The sequence below is a fragment of the Gymnodraco acuticeps genome, unplaced genomic scaffold (assembly GCF_902827175.1).
Source record: "Gymnodraco acuticeps unplaced genomic scaffold, fGymAcu1.1, whole genome shotgun sequence".
NCBI classification, from domain to species: Eukaryota; Metazoa; Chordata; class Actinopteri; order Perciformes; family Bathydraconidae; genus Gymnodraco; species Gymnodraco acuticeps.
Window position 1 is genome coordinate 2,532,424 of NW_022990135.1, and position 19,537 is coordinate 2,551,960.

At 43.7% G+C, this 19,537-nt stretch overlaps 1 protein-coding gene across 2 annotated transcripts in view; it reads right to left on the minus strand.

Annotated features, from left to right (window-relative positions):
- Positions 1 to 746: 746 nt before the first annotated feature.
- The window catches only part of LOC117546609 (double-stranded RNA-specific editase 1-like), a 32,079-nt gene continuing 13,288 nt past the window's right edge, over positions 747 to 19,537 (minus strand). The window contains exons 4-12 of one of the 2 annotated variants that reach the window (XM_034216896.1): positions 9,999 to 10,073; positions 6,950 to 7,884; positions 6,061 to 6,175; positions 5,751 to 5,919; positions 5,273 to 5,424; positions 5,017 to 5,185; positions 4,283 to 4,464; positions 3,755 to 3,933; positions 747 to 2,711 (exon numbers count right to left, since the gene is read on the minus strand). In XM_034216896.1, coding sequence (XP_034072787.1) covers positions 2,535 to 2,711; positions 3,755 to 3,933; positions 4,283 to 4,464; positions 5,017 to 5,185; positions 5,273 to 5,424; positions 5,751 to 5,919; positions 6,061 to 6,175; positions 6,950 to 7,884; positions 9,999 to 10,002 — 2,082 coding nt within the window. In that variant the 5' untranslated portion in view covers positions 10,003 to 10,073 and the 3' untranslated portion in view covers positions 747 to 2,534. Of the gene's footprint in view, positions 2,712 to 3,754; positions 3,934 to 4,282; positions 4,465 to 5,016; positions 5,186 to 5,272; positions 5,428 to 5,750; positions 5,920 to 6,060; positions 6,176 to 6,949; positions 7,885 to 9,998; positions 10,074 to 19,537 lie in introns of both variants that reach the window. The other variant, XM_034216895.1, reaches the window with a different exon arrangement.

The following is a 19,537-nucleotide window of genomic DNA, read 5'->3' on the forward strand; positions in this document are numbered from 1 at the left end:
TTTGCTCTTGTTTGTGACCTATAGGAAGAGGAATGGAGCCAGAGGTTTTGGCAAAAACACATCCCAAAAAACGGTCAATATAGCAAAGCATGTTTTTGCAGGGGTCTGTTCCCTGGTTCTGCAGAAGACAGGTAATCCACACACAGATTATCTTCCTCTGTCATGTTGCACAGGTGCTGCAGGCTGATAGGACACACTAACAGGCGTCTGTGGAGATGGCGCTCAAAAAAAGCTTAAAATAGACAACGAAACAACAAAAGCAAGGCAGCAAGATTTAACTAAACGCCATCATTTTGACACCTTGACTGTCATGCTGTGAAACAGAAAGTTGTGCTTTTCACAATAAATGTTTTCTTTTGCTTCATATTTCTGGCTCTTGAGTGGGTTGTATTATATTTGCTGTAGGTGTATTGTATTGATAAATTGCGCAAATAAATAAAATAGCATTGATAATGTCATAATACGAGGTGAAAGAAGTACCAATATATTATTGTCAAATTATTACAAGTAAAGGTCCTGCATTCAAAATCTTACTTTAAAGTATAAAAACGAATTATTATGCATTGTGTTATCTCCCTTTAAACTGGAGTAGAATATAAATGAAAATACTCAAGTAAAGTACCTCAACATTTTAGGTAATTAAGTACAGTAAATGTAACTCTAAGTACCACCACACCTACATTGGGAGTCCCAATGTGTGGTGGTACCAAAGCAGTGGCCTCAATTAAAAGCAGACAACCATCCACATGACTGTAACAGCATTTTATTAAATCTCTAGCTCAGTGACTTGACTCTACATATTTATATTCATAGTTCTCATGCTTTACAGGCGGAGCTCATGCATCAGGCCCCACATCTGTTCATGTAAAGTAGTGAGGCTCACCCAGCACCAACATGTGCACCGTTCACTCCAGCTTTACCTCACAGGCAATGGAGAAAACAGTTTCTCCCTTTGGAAACCCCTCTAAAAACCCAGAGGGCCCAATCTGGAGTGAGGAACAGGTCTGCACATGCTCAAAGGTCAGACACATTTTCAGCAATACATAGAAGCAGGAAGATTTAAAAAGAAAACAACTGGTTAAGTATGCCCTGTGTGTGTTTGGAGGAGATTAACAGCAAATAAAAATGACAGAAAAAGGAATTTACAACATTAAAAACACAGTTCTAAATACAAGCTAGATCAGGACATGGAGTAGAGATCATTTCGGTGCTTTCGAGGACACAGGTCTGTTTGGTTTGAAAGAGTTGAACATCACACATCAACACCACATAGAGGCAGATCACAGGAATACAAAAGTACATCTGAATGAGTGTAAAACAAGAGAGAAAATAAAAAAAGTGTCATCTGCTGACATCTTTGGTGAGCTTTTACTGGTGGTGACAGTGACATCACTCCTGCATCGCTGCATATGGACCATCACTGCTGTTGAGTTTCATTGCATAAGGGTCATGACCCTGATCTAGTGCAACACGACAAGAGACTTTAATTGGTTTGTCGGATGTGAAAGAGGCTAATCGTACTCAAATGCATCATGACATCACATAGGAACAACTAAACAGTCCAGAAAAAGTTGTGACACCGTTTCAGAGAGCTCAAATGACACATATCTATTCTCAATTTCTACCGAGTGAAGTAATATAAAAATATATGTTATCACTTGTTAATTGTTGTGAAAGCAACACCTATTCATTTATTGTTTATTTATTTGATTGTTCATGTTTGTTCTAGTAGTAGTTTAATGTGCTGGGGTACTATTTAAATATTTGTTTTAAACTCGATGGATACCTCGCGTTTTTACTGCAAACCAAATCAAAATAACCTGATCTTTTTTTGTATTGTGAAAAAAGTGAAGGTATATGAACTTTTTAGCTACCTTGACTTAAAAAACTAATATATTATGATTCCACTTTAATCCATCCTTATAGTGCCGTCACTTTTAAAATGACACTGTGTAACTTTTAAAGGAGAAATAACACAATACTCCTTTTCATACATTACATACAAACATGGTGTTTTCCCCTTGGCTCCCATCAGGTACACCTAGACCAAATGTAGCTGTTGAAAAAGCCTTTAAAACAGGAAGCTGTGTGTTATTTCACAGACACATTCACATGCATGCCTTCCTAATGTTGCAGGATTGTGACTCCACATGTTGGGGATCTGTAGAATCGCATTCTAAAGTCTTTCCTGTCATTCTAGACTTCTGAGAAGAATGGAAATATGTTTGTAAGAACTGCAGCAAAGCAGAAACAACCCTTAGGAGGACCTTTCCAACGTATCACAACACCGACACACGATGACAAACCTTCTACTGAATCAATTTGGTATAATCACACATGCAAAAGAAATACATCCCTATTTTTATACAAACAAGTGCTAAAGAGTTTCCATTCCCAATGTCTGTTTTTACATATTTAAAGTTGCATAAGTTTGTGCTGGCAGAGGGAGGAGCTATAGAGCTTCAGGCCAGTCCATGACGACGCACACGGAGGATTCCCCGTACAGGAAGTGAAGCAGCAGTCTGTTTCCTGTCTCAAGTGTTGAGAGAGAACAGGTCCTGCTCGATGGGTTTCTTCACCCAGGCGCCCAGGCCCGCCTTGTGGAAGGCTTTGAAGAGCGACTGCTTGGCATCGTGGTACTCCACCGCCGCCAGCTTGGCGTCGCTGTAGCTGATGGGCCGCGGCGCGCTGATCCGCAGCGTGGAGGACAGCTGCATACACACAAAGAACACACGTTAGCTGTGAGAATAATGAAACTACATCAGAATCAGAAAAGGATTAAGTTGTCCAGCAGCGAGGACATTTACAGCTAACGGACAGTGCAGATAAGAAACTTGACTTACGTATTAAAAAAAGAGGCAAGTTAATAAAAATAGTCTGTAGATCAGGGGTGTCAAACTCAATTTCTTCGCGGGCCACATCAGCATAGTGGTTGCACTCAAAGGGCCGGTTGTAACTTTAAGATAATATATCAAAATACATATATAAATATTTAATATATATAAAATAATGTATTATATGACATTATTGCCTCTGCATTGTATTATTATCGGATAGGGTAATAACTTCATAATTAACTATGTCTGAAAGCAGAAGTCTAGGGCAAATCATTGCAGGTCTTTTCACTGAGAATGTTACAAAATGATTTAAAAAAAATCTAATTCTGAGAAAAAGGCAAATTCTAAGAAAAAAGTCAAATTTGAGATGCATTGTGGGATATGTAGTTTATGGGCAACGTGCTTCTGTAAATCGGCATGTAACCGTATAATAAACATATTATATTCTTTGCAAGCTCTTGAGGGGCCGCATGAAATGAAGTCGCGGGCCGGATTTGGCCCCCGGGCCTTGAGTTTGACACCCCTGCTGTAGATGATCTCTTACTTTACTATGGTTAAATAAAACATGGGCACAAAATAAAACATATGTAACAAGAATGATTAAAAAGTCACAAAAGCACTTAGCTAAGAGGATAAATGGTAAATGGACTGATTTGTAAAATGATTCTGTACTGTTAGCAACCACGGAAAGAGCTTTGAAACTTAACACACACTAGTGGCAGAACATAGGAATCAAAGCAGCATCATATAAAACATATTATTTACAATTATAAGTATTCACTTGGCAGGTGGGATCTAAGAATCCAACCTACAGCAGATGAAGGAGAAGTCACAGATAAGTGGCTCGTCCTGATATAAAGGTGTGTGAATGAGAGAGGCGGAGTTTGGGAGGGGGGTCCCGGAGGGGGTGGTGTTACCTTGCAGTGCAGGCGCTGCCAGCGTCCGAACAGGGCGTGCTTACAGAGTCTGGAGGGTCTGCTCAGGTCGTCCTTCCCTGTGGTGGCGTTGATCACCTCCAGCCCCGGGTCCCCCACCGTCCAGTTCACGCTGAAGTTCGGAGCTTTCCCCGGCTGACGAGCCTCCGCGTTACTTATACCTGAGGGGGAGAGGGGATGGATTTAACTCACTATTTTTACATCATTTTATACTCCCATTAGATATTTCAGAGGCAAATAGCGTCATTTTGACCCCACAGTTAATAGCTCACAAAGGACATTTTGAGTTTATTAATAATCTTGAACAGTCCTAATTTAAATTGGTGATTGTCGACTGGTAAACTTAAAATATTTTGAATTTCCTGTCTTCCTAACATACTTTACTCTATCTGCCTGAGACCCTGTCCTCTGACCCCCCCTGATCTCCCATCAAACCCTCGCTGCTCTTCAGTGAAGGAGCTCCAGATGTGTGCGGACAGATGAGTGGGATCATGGTGGAGTGTGTCTCACCGCTGAGCAGCGGCTTGTTCAGGCTGAACGACGGGGGCAGCTCCTCCATCTCCGTCACCCTCTGGTACATGGCCCTGGAGAGGTGGTCCGCGTGGTACAGGCTGCCCAGGATGATGCTGGAGAAGTAGATGGCGTCCGTGAAGTAGCTCATCAGAGAGCCTTGGAATCCCACCACGTTCCACCTGGAGGGGGACCAAACACCCATTAGTAAGTCCCAAAGGTTTAGGCAAGGCAAGGCACGTTTCTTTTTATAGCTCAGATATTCAGAGCTTAATAACTGAACGCTGCCTCTACATGTTTAGTTTTGACTCTGGGGACAGAATGTAGACCCGTCCTGGGTGTGACCTAAAGATTACTACATGATCTGATGTCTACATTGCTGTTTCAGGAGCTGTTATGGCTTGGTTGCGATTCATCAAGTGGTCTAATCAAAGCTCCAGCGGCCTGATGGCCCCCCGAGGACCCGAGCTGGAGTGATTGCAGCGCGACACGGAGATCATTCATCCTCTCCACACGTGCACATCCTCATCAGATCGTAGTGGTCTGCTCTAAAACACCCTTCAACACCTCAAGAGTGTCTGCAGGGCAGCAAGGTAAAGCTGCGTGAGAGGTTATGTTGATTCAACTGCTCAGACTCAAACGGCTTTTTTAGTCCCAGGAACATCGCTACGTAGTGTAGCTGCTGACAGTGTAGCTGCTGACAGTGTGTGTGAGGGTCGGGATACAACACACACCTGGCGATCTTGTCGCTGCAGGACATGGTGAGCAGCCTCTCCCCCTGCAGGACCCCGTCCCACGTCTGGATGGTGTTGCTGGAGCGCACCGGGATGGTTCCCTCTCCAGACTCGATCTTAGTGCGCAGCTGTCCCCGGGCCTTTCTGTTCGGGTGTCTATCCCCATAATCTGAGTGGGGGGGGGGAAGAATACACTTTAGATCTTTTGGTTTGCAAATTATGTTCATGTATCTTCATCATAATTCTTCCTGCGTACCCTCTACTCCGGCCTCGTGCGGGGAGAAGATGCGAGCGTCTCCACACGGGGACGTGCTGATGTACAGGTGGAACTGCACGTTCTCCTTCAGTCTGAAGCCCTGTATGCTGTCACACCGGATGAAGATGGACTTCTGCTGCTCCTCCTCGTGGCTACTGGAGACACGTAGATTAAGGGAGGTTTGACATGCAGGAGACGAAAAGGGATGAATGCACAGCAAAACTGCACAGCTGTTCCAATTAAACATTTGGGAATTCTAAAATAAAAGACAGAATTCCGATAATAAAATTAGATTTCTAGAATTATTATTATACACCAAATAATAAACCTGATTCTGATGCACATTAAGCTGTAAGAACTATCTTGATTCTCTGATATTCCTTGAGATTTCACAAACGTTCTAAATCAAAATTCTGCTTCTTCCTATTGTGGTAAGAACTGTAGCCGTGTGTAGACACAGAGTGTGAGTGTGACTGACCTGAGGAAGTGCTCCAGCTGCGAGTACAGGAACCTGATGAGCGAGCGGCGAGCCACGATCTCAGCGTGGCAGTCATTGAGAGCCAGCCCTCTGTCGCTCATGTATTCACCGTTGATGCACTTTGTCCCCGTGGAAACGCAGATCACCTGAGCCTCCTTCACATCGGCACCTGTACGCCAAAGGAAAGAAGTCCTGACATCGTACATAAAACTGCTGAGTCAGGTGTTCTGTGACCATCCCCAATGAAAATGCAGCTAAAGACAAATAATGCTGCAGCTCCATTGGGTTTGACTGACACGAAATAAATCACCTGTTGTCATGACGACCCCTGACAAAACTTTCCGCCGAGCGTGCGGCGACGTGAAGTTGTCCGTCAGTTCGCCGAACTTGTCGACGACCAGGCGGGAGACGGCGTCTGCCAGAACCTGAGCACCAAAACAAATCAAATGATTATACATGAAGCAAAATGATGGAAAATGAAACTTTGAGCAAAATGTTGAAAATGGGGACTGCGGCTTTTGGGTAATACAAAGACGAAGAGACAACAATGCGATAAGAAGAAAGTGAAAGCTCTTCTTATCTGCCCCGGAACTATTATTGAATATTTCAATTAGGAATGCTGCACTGGTGTGGATGACAGGCAGGATGTGAGCGGCTTAGAACAGATCCTCTGTTTCACTCACTGCTCTGGAAGTAAAGCGGAGAGACTGCTATAATGAGCAGCAGTGTTTGAATAGCACTCACAGGGTGATGCTAATTAAGATAGCAGCTGTCTTATCAGTGTGCATGGATTACAGCCGGGGATTAGCCTATGTGTAAATAGATTCCCAGTGAATTGGACTTGTCTCTCCTGAAGCCGTCTTCACTCACACTTTCAGGTTGGCTACGAACAACCGTCTCGTAAGACGACAGATCTAACCTGGGAGCTACTGTCAAATCACGACATGCCTCAAAACTGCTTTATGGTTATTTGCCGTCTGGTAAACCACTAAATATGACGTTAACTTGCAGAGTTGGCAGACCACATGTGCAACCTAACACATCTGGATAATGGACAATGTAGATTTTTAGGTAATAGTATTGGGAAACCCACATTATCTAACGTTCACTAGTCCCAGTTTGCGGGTTTATTACTCCTAAAAATAAGTAAGGAAAGTAACGGGGCCTTTCAACACTCATTAACCTTGGTCCCTGCTTACCTGAGGCAGGTGCAGCTGCAGTCCCTCTCTGGGTATGGGCTGTCTGGACGGGGCCTGGTCCAGCTGCATGTTGAACAGAGCGGACAGAGCAGCCTGCGCCGCCCGGGCCTTGGCCAGCTTCTTGTTCCGCCCAGAACCCTGGAAGTTCTGCCCGTCCACCGTCACCGACATGACAAAGTTCTTGGCGTGGCTCTCCCCGCTCTCTGACACAAAGTCGTACTTGAGGCCCGGCCGCAACTCATTGAGGATCATGACAGGGTTCTTGCCGCTTGTAGGGGACATGAAGGTGGAGGGGACTGGAGGTAAGGGGGCCTGGATCAGGTTCGGGACGGGGGAGGGGAGCAACGGGTACTCGACTCCCAAAGAGCTGAAGGAACCGTTGCTGTTGGACGTGAGATAAAAGGGGTCATCTGCGGGGGGGGATGTCTCGAAGGCATTAAAGAGCATGTCTGGGAAGTCGGCCTGGTCCGAGGTGAAGTCCGTGTGGACAGACAGAGTCCGGCCCATGGCCATGTGGGCCTCAGAGGCGTTGGGGAACTGGACGAAGGAGCGCAGGGCTTTCTCTGCTGCGTTCAGCTTGGCCTTCTTCTTGGTGGAACCAGCGCCCTCGAAGAACTGCCCGTTGACCTCCACCGTCATCACGAAGACGGGCGCGTGGACCGGCCCGGTCTGAGAGAGCAGTTTGTACTGCAGCCCCGGCTTGATCTCATTCAGCTGCATCAGGGCGTTCTTAGGCAGAATGGGCCCGGGGATTTTCTTACGCTTCTTGGGCTTGTACTTGGAGTGTGCATGCCCATTATTGCCCTCCTCTAAGGGACGTTTCCTCCCACCCCCAGCACTCCCATTGGGGAGTTGAGCAGCCTCAGCCGCAACCCCCTCTTTGGAGAAGAGGTTGTCCAAGTTGCGATTTTCCTTAACATCTGTGCTGCATGAACCTGCGGTGCCCAGAAAGAGTAACTTACAATGCCTTCGTTGCAGGATCTTGTAAATGTAAAATTTAGAGATTCCTTTACCTTTCTTTGCAACTGAACAAGTGATGTGTGTTCCTTAATTATTATTGAAATATAATGTATAGTGGCAGTTTAGCTTTTGGTACAAGTGTATTCTAAACACATTCATATGTCAATGAGGGTGTTTCACACAAACATAAGTAATATTTGCAAATGTATACAAAATTACGTAAATCGTCATTTAAAGACTTAATTAGCATGCAGGCTATTTCTATACTCATATTTAGCAAACTAAAGGATAAACTATTTACACCAGGAGCTTTGAGAACATATTTCTACATGTCTTTATCTGGACGATGGTGTGTCTTGGGAACACATATCACCCGGCCCTGTTAACAAAGCTGATGGAACTTAATGTAAACTTCCATTTATAACATCCTCCAGCAAAAGCTCGATAGGTTACTCCTTTCGGTGCTCAGGACAGAAAACAATCCTATAAGACGCAGGTTTAGAGAGGTTGTGGGGAGAGATGGAGGTGCAAACAAGGGGTGTCAACTTTTCCAAAATAATGCAGTACTTCAACTGAGCCTGAAGAGAAACACCAGAGAAATTATTCACTTTTAGCATCTAAAACCAGACAAAAACACTTGAGCAGGAGCAGGAAGTGGATTATTTGGATAAAAGACAACAGAAAAGCTTCAAAAATACATATGTTTATATTAAAAGATGATCAAATATCTTAGCACCTAGCTCCCTTCAGAATGTTTTAGCGTATTTCAGCTTTGGTTTTTGCAGCAGGTTATCAAAATCTTTCATTCACAGTTCCTCTTTCTCTCTTTACAATACTGACTGACTGAACATGGCCAATACACTTAAAAACAAGTGAAATGTTCACAATGTTCCCGTTTTTAAACAACTGACTTGTTAGCCACATTTAGCATTGTTTTCCATTTGAAATGACTTCCTCTTAAACCAAAGAGTGCAGTGCTTGCACAGAGTTTGTCGTTCAGTCACAGCCAGATGCCGACTGCAGGCAGAGTTAATAACAAGCGTGCCGGAGGGGGACGGAGCTGAAACATGAAAAAACACAATAGCAGATAATGCCTTGAGCAACCAGAGGGGGGGGATGATTATAGGTCTGCTGGGGAACGTGCTGTTATTGTTGCTGTGGCTCAAAGACAATCACTGAAGCAGAAACAGACCCTTTATCCATTAAAAAGTGAATTCACTGGCTGCAAGGTCAATGCTTCCAAATGTGCCTTGGCATGTCCAATTGAGATATCAACACGTTACCTTGCATCTGAAATGTCTTCTACGTGACTTCCTGTTTAGGATTTTAGGCAAGCAGCCCGTGGATAACCTTGAGCAACTCTCCCCACACTCGGCCATAATCCACATGTTCTCCCCATGCTTTCACTTTGGCTTACATGGATTACTGCTGTGCCAACACAAATAAAGAAAGTGTTTAAAGAGGCCTGTCAGTTAGCATCAGCAGCACCGGTCACGATGCTAAACGGGCTATCTGGATCCCAAGCAAACAGACTCCCTTCAGCCTGACAACCAGCCCCTTTCTGAAAACACTTCGTTGAAGCTTGATCCTATCACTTTTGCAAATAAATAGCCAACTTATCAAACCGTTTCCCTGTGAATGAGCTTTCAACAGGCACCTGAATGGAGTGAGATGAAAGTAAAGCTGTTTGCCCTGCATTAACTTCACTTGGAATCTGTCTTTTCCATAAAATCCCATCGAGGCTTATCGTGGGTCAGGTGGTGTTAGGGCTGAAATAGACCTACCTTACAGTGCCAGAGAGGGGGCTTTAGGGGGCTTTTTTTGTTTAGAGCAACGGGAAAAGCAGAGAAATGTACCATCAAAGTGGAGTGAAAGCTCACAGTAGATACACCCTGACCCTGGGATTAAGCTCCGACCTCCCTCTGAGCTGGCCAAAAGGAATTGGACGGTATATTTCCAAGGAGAGTCCCACAGCAATGCAATGCACCATGGGTATTTAACTCAGTGCTTCCTTTACCTACATGCATGCATCTCATACACAACCTGGACAGTATGTAATAAAGCATGAATGTACACGTGGATCACTCACTCATGCTTTTGACTTGCCCCCCCTCAGTGGTGGGCAGCCTCTGTTGGATTGGAGCGGTCCGATCTCCCACTCGACCTGAAGGGCACACAGCACATGGTTACCAGTGGTGGAAAGTACACTTTGGAGGTATTTTAAATCAGTAGATCAGTCCTTCCATCATGCTGAAACCGTTAGCGCTGCAGATGTCTATACAAACCTTTAGAACACATGTCACTTTGGCACTTCTCCTTTGCTCGTATGTCACACCTCATCACCCAGCTCACCCTCCACCTGGCCCTTCCTACTCCTGTCAGTCTGTCTGCTGATAAGACACCAGGCTGATTATTTCCTGCCTTTTAATCAGGAAACTGTCACTCAGCACGCCATCTGTGCCAATAAACAAACTGAGGCGGGCAGAAATGACGCAATCATTATCTTTGATTAACTGAGATGTGGGCTGTCAGCGTACACAGGGGGCTACTGGACCAACCTCAAAATGGTGTTCACACTTTAAGATTCCTTCATATCAGAAGACCTCATAAAGTCCCTACTGTATGTGTATATGTTTTTTTTGTCCCTGTTGAAAGCCATTTATGGAAATATTTGTTGTTCTACAGAGAAATGAGTCCTCAAACCCGGAGATAAGTTAGCATTTTACCCCTTCCTGTTCGATTCCTCCTCAAAGGTTTTTGTGTCCTACATTTAAACGTCATCACTTCTCCACTCTTTACTCAGCTAGCTCAATTCAAGCCAATGAAATCTGCCTTCCTCTGGAAAAGGAGCAGAGGCTGTTGGGAAAAAGGCTTCGCACTCGCTGTGTAATCGCTCTCTGTCGACAGATATGTCCTGCTGCCCCGCTGCCACTCAGCTGTTGGCTCCTCACATTAGAAATGACAACGTTATCAGGCTGCTGCCGCCGCTCTATTGTGCGAGACGGCAGCAAGGGGAACACGGCTCAGGTTCTCCAGATAGTGCGGGGAGGAAATGAACTCAGAAGTAAAATGCCAAGAAATGGAGTTAAGCGAGGATTGTCACAGAAATGTAAAACTTTTGAGTGTTTGTATTATTCAGAAACCCTGTTTACCTCATTATAGACTCACATACATCTCACAAACTCTGCTTTATCTCACCCAGACAGTGTTTTAAAGGTTTCAAGTTGTAAATGTTTCTCCTTTTCCTACAATAAGGGATGAGGATAAGTGGACATCCCCACTGTGTTGCATGATGGGAGAATACTGTTGAATTTCCAGATCATCAGACTTTTATCATGCAGTATGAAACACTTTCTGTTGAGCATTTATACAAAGCGCCGTCTCCAAATTGGAAAGAAGATGATATAGCGGAGGATAAACAACGGGCAGAATGGGAAGTGGCACGTATGTTAAAGGAACCCGTGGCCTCCCATGCATGGCATAGGGAGAATACGTTTATCAGATAAGCAGGAAAGAATCAATCTATTTACGCTGCGTAGTGCCACACTCCTGCCTCGGATCATGCATCACAGCACTAACAACCACCGCACTACCACACTGATGCTGTGTACACTCCAACAACAGGAGAATATGAAAGTGAAGTGAAAACCAATCAGGAAGCAACAAAGCAGACATGTTTAGCTCTCTCCTCTGAAGAAACCTAACATTATATATATCCATGTCCTATGTTTTCCTCGTGTGCAGCCCTAAGGAGACCCCATCAACAAGGAGAGAGAATCTGGACCACGGCCATCAGCGACTGAGCCGACAGTGATAGATGGATTTCAGAGGCTTTTTCTGGTGCTTGAGGCGAGTTACAATCAGAACCAGGGGGGGGGGAAACAACTGCAAACAGCTGTCGGAGAACTCTTTTAGCGACCTAATGTAGACGGATTGATGCTGAGGAGAAGCAGACAGCGAAAAGGGAAAAAACCGTGGTCTCAAACATGTGATGGAGACAAAAAGAAAAAACGTTGTTGTACACAATGCTTTTCTCACACACACACTCAGTTTCGCCCCGTGAAATGACATTTTGAGGCGTGCAAAAATTGGAGGTGATGAGATGATGGATGAGGAGGGACGGAGCAGAAACTCTAGGATGTATCGTAGAGTCACAGCAGAAGGGAACATGTGTATTCCTTTAGTTCAAAACACGTGGGGCTAACATTCAAATAATTGTAAAGTTGACATTTTGACAGATTACTATGCCACAATTAAGTCACTTTAATTTCACTTTCACAGGCTTCTGGAGTTGGATTGAAATGTGACATTTACAGCAGATTACAATACAACTCACAACAGGTCTGCGTGATGTAAAACCACCGTATTCAATCACAGGAAATAAATGAATAAGGCTACTCACTTTTTTTTAATGAAGACCTAGAGCAGGGGTGTCAAACTCAATTTCATCGCGGGCCACATCAGCGTTATGGTTTCACTCAAAGGGCCGGTTGTAACTTTAAGACTATATAAAAATACATATATACACACATACACATACACACATACATTTATTAGATTACATGAATGGATGGATTATTTTCAGATACGTCTGAAAGCAGAAGTCTAGGGCAAATAATTGCAAGTCTCTTCAGTGTGTGCATGTCACACAATTATTTAAAAAGAAAAGCCAAATTCTGGAAAAACAAAAAAAAGAAGTAACATTTTGAAAAAAAAGTAACATTTTGAGAAAAAGGCAAATTCTAAGAAAAAAAAGCATATTCTGAAGAAAAATTGAGAATAAAGGCAAATTTGAGATGCATTGTGGGACATGTAGTTTATGGGCAACGTGCTTCTGTAAAGTAGCATGTAACCGTATAATAAACATATTATATTCTTTGCAAGCTCTTGTGGGGCCACATAAAATGAAGTCGCGGGCCGGATTTGGCCCCCGGGCCTTGAGTTTGACACCCCTGACCGAGAGGTATTCGACTCTCCACATATCTGTATGTTTGAGAAACGTTGTTTAAATGGCAAAGTTGCTAGAAAATAAACCCCTCACTGCTCCCCAAGGACACTTGCATGCGTCAGCCATCTTTCTATCATTCCCACTGTGAAATCTTTGTGACGGCTTGTATTTGCTGAGTGGTCCTGGCAGTAGCTGCAGGCCCACTGCTGTATCAGTTCCACGCACTAATACCACCAGAGTCCTGACCAGGTATTTGTGCTGCTGACAGCAGACTGTTCACACCACTGTAGCGCCCTCTCACCGGGGGCCAAGGAGAAGAGGTGAAGCAATTAGGAGGATTATCTACTTCCATACTGCAGCGGCCAGGCAGACAGAATGCTGGGATAGCGCTTTGTGAATGAAGCCTCGGGGCCAATAACCACAGGAGCCACATGTGAAATAAATGTCAGGGTCATGAGAGGTTAGCTGGAAGTGAGCACCACACTCTTTAAAGATACAGATGTGTGACAGATGAGTCTGTATACTTCGAACACTCCCCTAAACTCCAGGGGAAAAGGAAAAAAGCTGAATGGTACAATGAGTCAACAGAGAGACTATCAATGGAGCACACTCCCTGACACTCCTGGCAACAAATCATACAGACACTGGACTGATACCTGGAGAAGCTCCATAGGGTCAGCCGCCACCCCTTCCCTCTTTTTTTTACTGGAGTTCAACTTCTCTTCGGACAATGGTTCAGATGGGACATTTGGGACTTGCTTGGGGGACTGAGCTCTGAAGCTCACACATCTGGAAGACCAGTGACCACCAAGTGACCAGGATCTGTACAAATGAAACACACATTCTCAGTCTTACAACCTGACTGAGAAACATGCATCCCATCCTTTAGAGGTGAATACAATTGTAAAAAAGATACTATAGCCACTACCAGAACGTGTTATGCTACTGCATGTAAGCTGTATATAACTCCAGCTGTAAATACAGATATGTAGCACTGAGATATTTCCCTGCATGCCTCAGGGCTCTTTGCTGTCTATTTAGCACAACTGTGCCAGTTTATCCCCCCCCCCGCCCAACCTCACTGCTCGCCTAGCACACACTCGCATTTCCAATTAACGCTTTTGTCACAGGTAGCCCTGCCTCCTGGGCCTGAACATGGTTGCTGGGACACGGAGACATGCACGCTGAGGAGCCAGTGGAGCAACAAGGGTTAGAGCGGGACTACATCTTCCCACTACTCCTATTTGGGGAATGGAAAATAAATGATTTGCTGCCCAATTGAGTGATTCCCTGGAAGTCCACAATTACATACATACAAATAATTCAACATGTGTAGCAGCCAAATCCTTTGAGCTTCGTCATTTTTCCTGACTTTCTTTATTTTTCATAGGGTCTCAGAAGGTCTGCCTGAGAGACCCTCGCCCTCGCTGACCCTCCTCCCCCCCATTCTCTGTTCATCACCGGCCCCGCCGCGCACAACAGATGGCTATCACTGTTCTCTGCACCCCAGTCAGGGCCAGGCCAGCAACCTGCTATCTCCCAGTTGGGGCTCAGGGCTGATGTTGAATTTCACACCCCATGGCATCAGGATTAGCCAGAGCCGGAGCTGATGGACAGGCAGGTGGAGGTGCAGGGTGGATTTATGGATTTATGGACGTAATGTCATTTCGCCCGGAATGTTCATAGGTTAGTACTTCCACTATTTGGAAGAGAGTTACCCAGCTGTGAATGCCAGTATGCAAATCATTCCTGTATTTAGTTACAAAGCTGTCAAACAAGGACATGATGGAGAGGAAAAAGCTGTTGCATACCCCTAACCCTAACCAATGTACACCACGGTATTCATACAAAGAAGACACCACTACTGAAAAGCTGTGTTGAAGCTCGCTTGAAGAAACCAGCAGCTTGTGGTCAAACACAGATCTTCTGGAGGGAAAATGGCTCTGCATATTATGGAAAAATACCTTACAGTAAGGTTTGGAGGTAAGATTGTGGTGGTGCACCAATTGGAAGGTGGGTGGTTTCAATCCCCTGCAGTCAACATGTTCAAGGGTCCTTGTTCAAGATACTGAACCCCAAATGGCTCCAGAAATGGCATCATTTGTGAGGATAAATGGCAGAAGAATCCCAATGATGATCCATAAAGTTAATAAGTGGAATATTTATATTTTCACCTAAGGACATGCTTATGACGTTTTACTACTTTTGTACGAATCATCAAAGAAAGTGTTTTATGGATCTGCTGCTGCCTTTGTATTTCATTATGATGAATCATTTCCTGTTGATCTGGGAAATGTGACACCCGACAGGAACATTCACACGGTTCAACAAACACGGTTCATCTGATTTGATCTGATACGATGAGTGCATTTGAAATACAAATCTTGCTTCAATTAAGAGTCAATATGAAAGACAGGTGTTGCCTCGATGCTTGGGAGCTGCCTCCTGCTCCACCTGTCTGATGGGGGGTGGTGGAGCCTGAGGAGAGGGTGGGTTATCAGCAGAGCTTCAGGGCGGAGGGGGGGGGGCTGTATCACAGATCTGAGCTGCGGTTTTGGGTCGACAGACACATCCCATAGCAGCGTGCCGTCCACGCCTCAGAGCACATCGGCTTATACCTCGTCTGAAATTCACTTTTGCTCCCAGTAGATTAAACTCACACTTCAGTTCATCTCACAACACCTCGCTTAGCAGGGACACGGAAATGATGGGCTGCTCTCTCGCCCCGCATGCAAAGTATGTACATTCCTTTACACATTAATACTGTTTAGCGCACTCCCCATGAATAACACTTAGGACAAATTGAATATTCCCGAGTGGGATACAAATATGACAAATCTGGGTGTACCTGCCGCGCTGCTTTTTGTGACCAGAGCCGGAATTTGAATTAATTTGAGGATTTAGTGCACTTGACTTTAGCAGCCAGTGAAAAATATGAGCAGAGGTTTGCAGTAATGCACAGGATGTAAGAGTGCTGCTCTGAGACTCATATGTTCACTTATATTGTCTGAGGGGTAAAGTAAATGCTTCTGCAAAAATAGGAAAATATCTCTCCAGTATTGTAATTAAAGAGACCCTATTCTGCTTTTTAGAGTTTTCACTAGTGTGCGATATAGCTTTCTGTGCATGTAAATGGTCTGCAAAGGCTAAAAACCCAGAATAGCTTCCATTGGACTCCTTTGTTTACTCCCCTAACATAACGACATCAGGGGTGTCTATATCAAAAAAAGTCATTCTTCATGTTTTAACATATACAACATATCAAATATCTGTTACCCTGTAATATCAGTGCAATACACTTCATGAACTTCATGAAATAATTGTTCTGATAATAGAAGTAGTAACGCACTAACAAAATGATCAAGACATATATTGATATGAAGTATGGATTAACAAAATATGAAGTTGCATTCTTCATGCCTCTTTGATGTTATTTTCTCATTGTCGTTTATTGGTATATCCAGTTTTCATGTAAATAATGTAGCTTTTCTTACTTTGTATCTTCTTTAACTGTGTCTATCTATCATCACAAACACAAAGGCAAATTCCTCACATGTGTTAACCTATTGGCAATAAACCTGATTCTGATAACATCTAAAAGAGTTTTAACAAATGTCATTCACCACAGCATCATTTACACTTCAAACCTATTATATTAAGCTATTTCTAGGATAAAGTTGAAAGTCAAATAAATGAAAAGATAACCACCAACAAAAGCTCTAGTAGCATCAGATTATTAAAACGTGCTCTCAGCTGCAGATAGAGTCCCTCCCTGACCCCCATCCTCCCCCAGAGGTACCTTTGCGCTCGGAGCGTTTCTTCCTCCTCCTCCTGCACCTGCGGTGGCTCAGGCAGCATGGAGCCGCCGTGGGGGGGGGGGCCGTCCAGCAGCAGAGCCATGGTGTGTCCCCTCGGCTTCCCTCAGGCTCACTCAGCCCGACGCTCAGCAGACACAACTTTACACTGAGCGGGGGGAGGCAGGGGGAGGGGCTGCCGGCACATGGGCTCGCTGCTATCAGATAAACGGGGAGGGATTTCTGCTCCTCCCCTCCTCTACCTCTCCTCTCTGTTTTCATCCCCAATCTTAAATCCACACTGAACTTGGCTTTGGAGCGCACTTCAAAAAATACCAAACAATGCCTTTCGCATTCACTTCATGACACTAGAGTAGCTACAATGAGAGCAGGGAACACTAACACAAAATCCTCCCAATCGGAGCATTAGCAGCTAAAGAGAACCACAAATGGACTTCTATATGAAACATGCTTCTGGTGAAACCTCGGGTCTATGATAGATCATTGGACAGTGGAAGAAAAACATGCATTCATATTTGTTTCTTTGCATTTTCCTTTACATTGTGAATCTGTCTATAATGTAGGAATACAGGCTTTATGAGATATGCATGATCCGTAAAAGGATGACTGACAAAGCACTCAAACTACAGGATGCTAGACAGTAAGAAAGCCAGCACTGCCCCCTGCTGGGCTGCAGTTAAAGTGAACCTTAGCGTTGTAGAACAAACTATCCACACAGGCTTTGAAGGGTACTACAGCCCCCCCCCCCCCCACAGGCGTTTTTGTTTACATTGTGTACAGGTGTGCAGTGTAACCTAAAGCAGTGTTTTTCAAAGTGGGGTCCCCGACCCCCCGGGGGGCCGCCAGGGGGGTCAAGCAAAGTTTGGGGGAAAGGGGAATTATTTTATTTTTTAGATGTTATTAATAACTGCATATCTATCAATCTACAGTTGCAAGAAAAAGTATGTGAACCCTTTGGATTCTCCACACATAGCGTTGTGTGTTCCTTCCAAACAACTCAACTTTGGTTTCATCTGTCCACAGAATATGTTGCCAGTAGTGCTGTGGAACATCCAGGTGCTCTTTTGCAAACTTCAAACGTGCAGCAATGTTTTTTCTGGACAGCAGTGGCTTCCTCCGTGGTGTCCTCCCATGAACTCCATTCTTGTTCAGTGTTTTACGTATCGTAGATTCGTCAACAGAGATGTTAGCATGTGCCAGAGATTTCTTTAAGTCTCTAGCTGACACTCTAGGATTCTTCTTCACCTCATTGAGCATTCTGCGCTGTGCTCTTGCAGTCATCTTTACAGGACGGCCACTCCTAGGGAGAGTAGCAACAGTGCTGAACCTTCTCCATTTATAGACACTTTGTCTTACCGTGGACTGATGAACATCAAGGCTTTTAGAGATACTTTTGTAACCCTTTCCAGCTTTATGCAAGTCAACAATTCTTAATCGTACGTCTTCTGAGAGCTCTTTCGTGCGAGGCATGGTTCACATCTGGCAATGCTTCTTAAGAATAGCAAATTCAAAACTGGTGTGTATTTGTTATAGGGCAGGGCAGCTTCAACCAACACCTCCAATCTCGTCTCATTGATTGGACTCCAGGTTGGCTGACTCCTGACTCCAGCTCTTGAAGAAGTCTTTAGCCTAGGGGTCCACCCTGCACTGTGAATGTTTACATGGTGTGTTCAATAAAAACATGAACACATATAATTGTTTGTGTGGTATTAGTTTAAGCAGACTGTGTTTGTCTATTGTTGTGACTTAGATGAAGATCAGAACACATTTTATGACCAACTTATGCAGAAATCAAGGTAATTCCAAAGGGTTCACATACTTTTTCTTGCAACTGAATGTGTCCTTTGATGTCAATCTTTTAATATTTTTCATTTATTCATATTTTATTTTATTGTTTTTAAATCACACGACCGCCCTTCAAGCCAATCAGAATCGAGCTGCCGCTACTGAGAGTGAAACTGAGTATCTGCTCAGCTTTTGGAGCAAGTGAGAGCTAGTGAATATTTCGATCTGCAGCTGGATGAGAGCACGGATGTCGCAAATATTGTTGTTTATATATATGAATATAAATTAGTTTATTGTTAATATTACTGTTGAATATTATATATAATATTATTAAGGCATAAGTAGCTTTCAAAAATGCTAAAAAGATATGTTAATTGTTCATATTACTGTTCAAGATTATATAATATTATTAAGACAGAAATCACTTTAAAAATATGTTTACTGTTGATATTACTGTTTAATATTGTGTTAAGAATGTTTAGACAGAAGACACAATGAATGTAATGAATGACAAACAAAAGATGAATACAAAAATGTTTTAGAACAATAACTGATTATTAATTATTAATACGAATATATATTAAGAAAATGTATTAAGCTGTATGATTAATTTGTCATATTTTCCATCATAATGTACTCATCATTTAAAAAAAGTTGTAACAGGGGGGTCCCCGCTAGAGGATAATGCTATATGGGGTCCTTGGCATGGCAAAGTTTGGGAACCCCTGACCTAAAGCAAATATGGAGTATGGAAACAGCAACTTATTGAAGTCTTAAAATATTCAAATAGCAACATTAAAGGGACACATTCATTTGAAGTACCCTCTGGCCTGTCATATACACAGCGATCAGTCACTTGAATCCAAACTCGATGCCATGAAGTTGAAAAGATGTGTCCTTTTATAGAGTGGTCCAGTGTTGATGTCATTTTGTAGGACGGTATAGAAGCAAGAATCGCTCCATTGCCCTCGAATCGCTCCATTGCCCTCGCCAATGATACTTAAAAGGTTTTGTAATAAATGCAATCGGCAGAAGCAATAAGCTAATGTTAGGCTATAGAGGAGCTACATCACGGTCACA